General features: G+C 60.0%; 1 protein-coding gene across 2 annotated transcripts; it reads right to left on the minus strand.

The window, feature by feature from the left end:
• Window positions 1–4,269: 4,269 nt before the first annotated feature.
• LOC129517663 (uncharacterized protein CXorf49 homolog) lies at window positions 4,270–8,628 on the minus strand. Of its 2 annotated transcripts, none has more exons than XM_055337591.1 (6): window positions 6,958–8,628; window positions 6,153–6,309; window positions 5,544–5,620; window positions 5,220–5,265; window positions 4,512–4,550; window positions 4,270–4,402 (listed from the first exon to the last, which is right to left on the minus strand). In XM_055337591.1, the coding sequence occupies exons 1-5, from the start codon at window positions 8,206–8,208 to the stop codon at window positions 4,513–4,515; spliced, it is 1,569 nt and encodes a 522-aa protein (XP_055193566.1). In that variant the 5' UTR covers window positions 8,209–8,628; the 3' UTR covers window positions 4,270–4,402; window position 4,512. The 2 variants fall into 2 exon arrangements, with proteins under 2 accessions (XP_055193566.1, XP_055193564.1); XM_055337589.1 differs by having other exon boundaries at window positions 4,512–4,553.
• Window positions 8,629–8,916: the final 288 nt, after the last annotated feature.

Consider the following 8,916-nt stretch of genomic DNA (forward strand, 5'->3'; position numbering starts at 1 on the left):
AATTGTTTTATAACCATAAAGAAATATATCACTAGTCAAAAAAGTTTTCAGAAAAAAAAATCCAGACTTCTCCACTGACTTCAGACAAACACCTTACCCAAAAACATTTTCCACATTATACAAGTTCATAGAAATACCGGAGAAAGGACATTCCCCAACACATTGTGTGAGGATACAATAACTGGATACTAAATCCTGTCAATGACAAGTTGGGAAAGGAAAATCGCACATATAGGAGATCATAGAGTGAGCAGGGGCACATGAGCAGGCTAGAGGGAAAGAATCTACAAGCCCACTCCCCAGTGAGTGAGGAGCCCATCCCAGGTGTAGATCCCACCACCCATGAGGTCATGACCTGACCCGAAAACAATAGTTGGGCTCTTAACCCTTAGAGCCACAGGATTCCCTTTCTTTGATATTCTCACAAAGTCCAGACCTTAAGGACAGAGAACTGATTGGCAGTTTCCCATGTCTTGGGGTTGAGAGAAGGGTTTGAACTACCAGAGCATGATGGGTTTTGGTGGGTGATGAAGGTTTTTTGTAGTTTGATTGTGGTGATAGTTCCCTAACATTATGAGTACTTAAGGATTTCAGACCTTGCTGTAAATTCTGTCTCAATAATTTTGAACTTTAAAAAATTATTTATTGGGATCCCTGGGTGGCGCAGCGGTTTGGCGCCTGCCTTTGGCTCAGGGTGCGATCCTGGAGACCCGGGATCGAATCCCACGTCGGGCTCCCGGTGCATGGAGCCTGCTTCTCCCTCTGCCTGTGTCTCAGCCTCTCTCTCTCTCTCTCTCTCTCTCTCTCTCTGTGACTATCATAAAATAAAAATAAAAAACAAATTTAAAAAAAAATTATTTATTTATTCATGAGAGACACACACACACACACACACAGAGAGAGAGAGAGAGAGAGAGAGGCAGAGACACAGGCAGAGGAAGAAGCAGGCTCCACACAGGGAGCCCGATGTGGGATCGATCCCCGGGTCGCCAGGATCAGGCCCTGGGCTCAAGGCGGCGCTAAACCGCTGAGCCACCCGGGCTGCCCCTCAGTAATTTTGAACTTTTAAAAAATTGTGAAAAGTACATTATGAATGGATACTGTGTCTTACCAATTACTTTTCGAATTTGAGGATCACGATGAGAGAACCTCGAGAGAACTAGGGAGGAGAAGAGACTGGCATGGGGCAAAAGAAGAGATTATATTACTATCAACTTTCTCTAAATCGGAGTGGTAGTTCCCAGGAATACACCCCGGCAGGAACACAGGGGCAGTGAACACCCTCTAGTCATGCAAATGGTGCACCCAAGGATCATGCAGGTAACAGCTCACATGGATCACTGGCACCTCCAGCATGCGGGTCAGCCACACAGAGCAAACACAGGCCAGAATCTCCCCAACTAAGGTCAGCCGGGTAGCAACCATAATGACATCTGCAGCCTTCACCACCATTGCCGCCGCCCCGCAAGCTCACAACCTATGAGCCGATTCCAGGAATTGGGACGTGGGCATCTTCAGGGACCATTCCTCTGCCCACCACGCCCAGCTCCGTCTCCAGTGCTCACCACCTCCTGCACTCCTGGGGTGTGCCCAGCCCCGCCCCTCCAAGCATCTGCAGAGAAAGGCTTGCTGGTGGCCGCGCTGGCACTGGCGCTGGTGCTGGGGGTGGTGGAGAGGGAGGCATCGGCCCCGGAGCTGGGAAGGCAGCAGAACGAGGCAGGCCGGAGCCTAGAGCTCTCCAGGCCAGCCACCACTGCCTCCCTGGCTGGAGAGGGGGCGTGAGGGGGAAGGCAAAAGGGGCACAGTGCCGTAGGGCGGGGGTCCCACCTCCTCGTCTCCCCTGGGGACAAGTACTCCCTTCATCTCTGCCTCACCATCTGCCACTTACTTCTCCTGGGGCAGGAAGGTGCCGAGCCACAGCCTGTGATGTATGGGTTTACAACAACATGACTCTGTGGTACTGAGTCTGAATATGGAACAGAGATCGTGAGCTCAGAGGAGGGAAGGGAGGCTGGCCAAACCAGTCAGCGAGGATTGTGCCCATGCCCTGCCACGTCCCCTTCTCCCCTTCCTCACGGTGGCCACCACGGCTCTGGGCCTCCTGGGCGGTGCGGGTGCTGGGCTTCTCCCCGGTCGCCGCTTGGCCTCGAGTCCACCCACGGACACCCCAGCGGGAAGGTGTGTGCCAAAAGCATTCACTCAGTTGACAGCGCACCGTGTTACCCCGCCAGGAAATAACCACAGCCTCTGGGTCCAGGCTGGACGTGCCCTAAGCAACGTCCACCTTCTCAAGTGAGAGGCTTGGAGTGGAAGGATTAAGTCCCACGAATGTTCTTCTCCAGGCCAAGGTCTGCGCTTGTCCCACCCCCGTGGGAGAGGGTCTGGCCCCGAGTTCATGGCCCAGGGCCCCGAAGGCAGGCAGGCTGAGAATAGTGGGGAGCCAAGTCGGCCCCATTTTCCGTGGGGAAGCCACTCTCGACCTCCCAGCCTCACTGTGCCCATCCTGCCCCTGTCCCCCTCAGCTCCTGGCAGAGCAATGTCCCAGGCGAGCTCCTTGCTGCTAAGATGCCGCCTGTCCCAGCCACTCCGAGCTAGCCTTCCCTCCCGTTCTCCTCCCTTCAACACACACGGGAGGACTCAGACGGCATAGGATCACAGAGTAGGATCCACAGACTCCTCTGGGGGCTCCCGGCCTTTGGAGGGTCCCGGCACCCTGTCCTGGCGTCATTCCACGTCTGGGGACTTCCACGTCATTCCCCTCCAGGGTTAGGAAAGTAACAGCAGCCCCTGAAAAGTGAATCCGCCCCCTTGCTTCTGCTCATTCAATCCCTCACGGGTTCCTGACCACAGGCCCCACTCCCTTTACTCCCGGAATCGTCTCTCTCTCCCTCAAGGGAGATCATCCCCGATCAACTGCATTCCCACACACGTCCAGACGCACACACCAGCCTTGTCTGTTCTGTGGACCACCGAACCCCTCCCCCCTCCCTGCTGTGCATGAAATACCCGGTCTCTCGGGAAGCTACCCTCTCGCCACTCAGACCCAGATCTGTCCCTCTGAGTCTCAGGCCAGCAGAGCCCTGGGTCCTGGCTGAAGGAAGGAGGCCATCGCCACCCTTCAGCAAGGGGGCAGTGGAACAGGGAGTCCAGACTAAATCTTGTGTGACCTGAAGTGGCGGTCAGGGAGCCTGAGCACAGAAACAGCGCTTCCAGGAAGCCCTGTGTCACGGTGGTGCCGGTCCAACAGCACTGCGAGGGGACCACACAGGCACCTGGAGACCCATCACGCACACTTGCCATAGAAACGGACGGCTGCTTTCCAATCAAGAGTACAGGTCGGAGGGGGGCGGTGAGCCAGCTTGGGACAGGAGGGACGTGAGAACTGCGACAGCTAGACCATCCATTTCCAGCTGCTGGCGGCCAGGTTGCCCCAGGTTGGCCCAGAGCCACCACCAGCCTCACTGCCCCCACCTCCAGCCCAGAGACTAAGCTGTGCTCCTCTCCTCAGTCCCCTGCACCTGCCCTGTAGCTGGGCTGTGACTCCTGCCTCCGTCCCCCTACTGAACGCGAGGAGGGAGAACTGATGGGTCTGGAAACCCAAGGCTAAGGAGGAGGATGTGCCAGTTCCTGGGCCAGTTGTCCTTGTGCGTGGTGGCACTGAGAGAGGGAAGGACTGCGCAGAGGGGACTGGGCCCGGGGAGGGGGTGGGAGGATGAGCTCAGCTGTGCTCTTTAACACCCGTGGAAGCACAGGGCCAGGGAGGGCCAGCGATGACAGAAAGCCACGGGAGTGATGAAGGACGCTCAGACAGCAGAGCAGGCTGGCCAGGAGAAGCAGGACAGTGATCCCAAGGAGGGAAGGGAAGAGGGACAGGAGCTCTGGAAGGGGTCCCCGGTTCCTGCTGAAGGCGGAAGGGGTGGTGAATGGGCACCTAGAGACCCCAAAAGAGGGGGAGATTAGGGGAGAACCTGAAGGGGGCCCACGGGGGGTGGGGAAGGGGCACCGCATATGCTCACGTGGCCAGGCAGAGCCCACGCAGAACCCAGACGCGGGGCACGAGGGGGACGTGACCGCAGGGCTCCTAGCAGAGGCAGGCCCAAGCTCCCCACAGGAAGGCCTACCACAGGATACCAGAGGTCCTGTTCTGGAAAAGGCTGGGAAATGGAGCAGCTCCCTGCCCTGCCCCGCCCCCTCCCCCTCCACCACCACCAACAGAGAAGGCAGACCACAGACCTGAGAGGTACTTTAATTTGAAACTGCTGTGAACTGGGGTGGGGAGGGGGCACAAGAACAGGGAGAGGAAGCCCTGGCTGAGGTGGAACAGGAGGGAACCAGCTTGGCCACAACTTCCTGGCTCCAGAAGTACCAGCTGATCCTCTTGTACGGAGATGCTGGGCCCGACCTGCCAAAGAGAGCAGAGTCAGGGAAGAGCATCGAGAGCCGGGGCCAGCCCACGGCCCTCCTAAGCGGCCACGACTGTGGGGAGGGGGTATGGTGTGTGTAACACTCACTTCAAAGGGTCTGGAACTTGTCAGTCAGGGACTGCATGGCTGCTGAAACAGAGACAGGCGTGAGCAGGCACTCCAGACACGGGGATGTAGAAGCCCGTCCCTCCGTCCCCGTGGGGAACCACCCAGCCCCGCAACCGGAAACCCCCTCCAGCCACTATCCAGAGAGCCCTGGGCCTGATTCACTCACCCCCAACTTGAATTAAATATGGATGCGTTTTCTAAGGGAACAACATGTGCCAGCATTTCTCAAGCTTTGTTGGGGGCACATCGGAACCATTCAGAACTGGCGAACGAACACACACACACACACACACACACACACACACACACACACGCTCACAGACGCACACGAACACACACCGGGCCAGCCATACAGAGGAGCAGTTAAAGGGAAAATCAACGAGGCATCCCTAAACGTCCTAAAAGGGGGAGACCACTGGGACACGTTTTCCCTGGCAAAGCATGTGTGCAGTTGAGGCCGTATTTCCCTGTCTGTGCGCACACCTAGCTAACTATACATGCACAGCGGGCTCCAGGGCCAGGCCTGCTCGGTTCTCCTCCCCACAGGGATGTTGGGCCCCGTGCGGCTGCCTGCACCTACAGCCCATCCCGGGTGGGGTGCTGCACTGAGACGCGCGCCCCCCCTCCCCGCCCTCCCTGCAGCCTGCCTCTGCCCCAACCCGGGCCCCAGCCAGAGGCTCCTCATACCAAGCTGCTCTTTCAGGTCGTCTATTTCTCTCTGTAGCACGAGACACTAGGCCAGCAGACAGCAGAGAGACAGCAATGATTAGCATCCTCCGGCTTCCTCTCTCTCCGGCCCCTCCCCTTCTCCCACGGGCACTACATCCCCAGGCCCAGTGACCAGACTGGCACAGGCTCCTCAGTGGAAAGGAGGCGCCTTCCCTCTGTGGGGAGCAGAATGGAGGCGAGGTGGGGGGACAGGGGGAAGAGGCACACATGGCAGTTTAGCCTGGACACGGATCCCACCATCTAGTTTGAGCTTGCGTTTCTAGGAGCCAGAAGCAGCAGTACCCGAGGACAGCCCTGTGTTCCAGGTGGTTGCTGCAGCCTTTCCGGTCTTGGGAGGTGGTCAAGCGGCTCCTGGTCACCTGAGAGGGAGAGAACATGAAATCCAGCTTCCAAGGCCCCCAGTGAGGTGGAGAGGGCCTAAGCGGGGTCTAACGTGAGGCAGCACCACCCTCTGCTGGCAACAAGTGGCCCCTGCTCTGCCAGCAGCTCCAACCTTCTCTCTGGGACTGCCCCTCCTGTCCCCTAGGGGCGGCCCATCCTTGAAGGTGGTCCCCAGGGACGGGGGCTCTGGGTTGCACTCTGCCAGAGCTGCAGCCACAGGCAGCCCCCAGGACGCGCAATGTGGCCAAACAGGACTGAACAGAAAAACGGCTCTGTTCTGCTCAAAGCCTATGTCCTGAGCTGCTGTTTGGGGGCAGTGCCACGAATCACCCCTGCTGCACAAACCGCACGCAGGGGACGATGTGGCTGAAGGCCGGTCCTTTGGGAGAAGCTGCCTGGCTAGGTGGGGAGGCAGGCAGCAAAGCTGACAGGCCCCCAGCAGAGCCAGAGCCAGAAGTTTCCCTCCTCATCTCCTCTCCCCTGCACTCCTGTGAAACCCACAGGACTCACTGGAGGGTGCACGCCCTCTGGGCATGACGTCTCCCTGGCTCAGGGCTGAGGGCGCGGAGCTTCCTGGAACTTCGGGGGCTCTGGTGTCGAGGTCGCCACTGCTGCATTCTCCACGATGCGTGCCCGAACAACATGGCCCTGGCCTGTGTGTTGGAAGCTAAAGGAAACATTTCTCACTGATCTGACTTGGGACGTGGGGTGTGCTTGTGCGTGTGTCTGTGAGCGTGGGTAGGTGGGCACAGGTGCACATCTGCACACGTGCGTGTACGGGTGGTGTGAGACAGGGAATAGGGAAGGGAATTGAGAGGCCGATGTGGCTGGTGATTTCTCCCTCAGTCAGCCCCGGGCCAGGAGGCAGAGCTGAGCCAGGCAGAAGGAGTAGCGGGCTGACAAAGGCCAGGCTCCCCACAAGCAAGGTTTGGGGACCAGCTAGAAAACAGGAAGCAGGAAGCTGATGAGTCTAAAGGCTGAAGGTTTGTGCTCCAGACTTTGAAGGGGTTCCTGGCTTCAAATCAGCTACCAGCCCTCCCATCCATCCCAGCCCCTCTCTGACGGGAGGAGGCAGGAAACGTGCCAAGGGTCCAGAACGGTGGCGGGTACACACGGAGTGCTACCTTAGTTTACTGTCTGCCCCCGTGAAAAAGACCCACGACCCGATCTGGCATCCGAACGATCCCAATGACCCAGGGGCACCCATGGCAACCCCTGAGGGACGGACAGGGTTTGTGGGTAAAGAAGTACGAGGCAGGGGAGGAGGAGGGGAAGGGGAAGGGTGCACAGAAGAGGAGGAGCATGGCCTACTCACTTGGCCCTTGGGCACTGTGTCTCTGTTTGAGTCACTGCCTTCTCCTGTCACCACCACTGGCTCCGACTCCCGTGTCCTCCTGGGCCCAGATTTCTTCCGGGAGCGGCCGGTGTGCTTGGACTGTTTGCTTCCCGATGGAACCAAGGAATACCTCTTGTTCCTCCCAAGCAGCGGAACCCCAGAGATTGGGGGAAAGGTGGCTGGTTCCAGGGGAGCTGCCGAGACTCTCTGCCCCCAGGGAGGAAAGCTTCTCCCTTGGGTAACTTTTGAGGCCCCCCCTACGGATCTCTTCTCCTGGGCCACCTTCTTCCTAGGGGTGGCCGGGGGCAGGCTGCCAGCAGCGGTGGCGGCGGCGGCGGCTACTGGGTAGCTGGGCCTGTTCCCTCCCTTCCCCCAGACCACACTTTGCATTTTCTTAGAGGAGGAGATGTCCAACTCTCCCACGGCCTGCCTCTCCACAACCGAAGTGAATCCTCGGGGAGCCGAGGACAGGAAAGAACCTGGCACGTGAAGGAAATTCTCCCTGACATGGAAACTCGGTTGTCTGGGTGTGTCCCCGGGATCCTCGGGGCTGTTGGGCTTGGCTTGGCCTCTTTCTTTGGAGTAAATGCTCACCCTCATCAGCTGTATCTCACCGAACTCATCTGATGACTCAGGGTCGGAAGGCCGCCGGCCCGGGCCTTTGGCGGAGGGCCGCTGGCGATCCACCCTGACGGTGGACCTGCTCTTGGAACCTCTTCTCGGGTTCCCCCGGGGCCGGGCTCCCTCGGGCCCACCGAGGTGGAGCGGGACAGCGGAAGGCGGCTGCGATTCTCCGCGGCTCAGGGCAAGCGCGCCTCGACCACCGGGCCCTGCCTCTAGGCCCGCCCAAACGCCAGACCCTTCAGCGGCGCAGCTCTCTGGGGATGGGTTTCTCCGCACGCCCAGGGCATCCGGGTCGGTCAGCTGCTGCACGATGGCGGCCCCGGACTCGTCAGCAAGGTGGGACGCGTAGTCCAGGGCGTCCCCCTTGTCGTCGGCCGGGGTGCCGGGGCGGCCTTCGCGGCCCCAAAGCACCGGCCCTCCCGCTTCCATCACTTCCCGCTCAGACTCGAAGCCCTCGGGGTCTGGGAACCCGCCCTCACCCTCGCCGCTCCGAGGCGGCCCGGGATCCAGACCTAGTCCTGGTCCCCGCGGGGCTCCGCTGGCCTGCTCCCCGCCCTCCGGACCGAAACCCGCTCCCCAGACAGACACCTCGTCGGGGGCGCTCATGTTGGCGAGGCCTGGCAGCCGGGGGTTCCGCGGAGACGATCACCCTGGTCCAGGCGCCAACGGCGACAGGCGAGAGGGGAGAGGCGGGAGGCGAGCGGTGTGCGACGCGTGGAGGGAGGCGCGAGGTGTCCTGGCGACTCCGGCGGTTGCCACAGGCGCGGTGCCCAGCCCCGGGAGGGCGACGTGGCGTCGTCGCGGCGCAGCACAAGATGGCCTCAAACAACGCGCGGTTGGCGCACCCTTCTGAGGCCCGCGCCGCCGCCTCCTCATTGGTCCGTCCCCAGCCAACCAGCGCGCCCCTTGTTGGCCCGCCCATCGAGGCCCTGACCAATAGAGTCGAAGGCCGTTGGTTCACCCTGGAGGGGCTATGGGTTTCGGGTTTCGGGTTTCGGGTTTCGGTGTGAGCGAGTCCAGGCGTTGGTCCCGGCTGCTCTGGTCCCGCCTCCCCTGGCCTGGCCTGGAGCCTGCTTTCCTGGTGGAGTCATGGCTCTGAGCCTCTGCCTCCCCTTCCACAGAACAGGGTGTGCCAGTACCTGTCTCCGGGGTTGTGGGAACGAAACGTCAGGAGGGAGGTGAAGCACCTAGTGCACAGAGGATTCGCCGCCCTCTGTTCCACAGCGGCACTTAGATCCTGATGGGAAAGTGGGCACCGGAAGGCAAGGTCTGGAGCAACGCCCAACTAACTAGGCCTAACGGTGGGGGTGGGGG

The sequence above is a fragment of the Nyctereutes procyonoides genome, unplaced genomic scaffold (assembly GCF_905146905.1).
Source record: "Nyctereutes procyonoides isolate TBG_1078 unplaced genomic scaffold, NYPRO_anot_genome, whole genome shotgun sequence".
Lineage (NCBI taxonomy): Eukaryota > Metazoa > Chordata > Mammalia > Carnivora > Canidae > Nyctereutes > Nyctereutes procyonoides.

Bases quoted from the DNA above. Each gene is read 5' to 3' on its own strand.
- LOC129517663 (XM_055337589.1), bottom strand. From the start codon at position 8,208: ATGAGCGCCCCCGACGAGGTGTCTGTCTGGGGAGCGGGTTTCGGTCCG. The intron at 5,621-6,152 runs GTGAGTCCTGTG...TCTCCCTCTCAG, and splicing joins CAGAGGGCGTGCACCCTCCA to GTGACCAGGAGCCGCTTGAC. The intron at 5,266-5,543 runs GTACTGCTGCTT...CTGCTGGCCTAG, and splicing joins GAACACAGGGCTGTCCTCGG to TGTCTCGTGCTACAGAGAGA.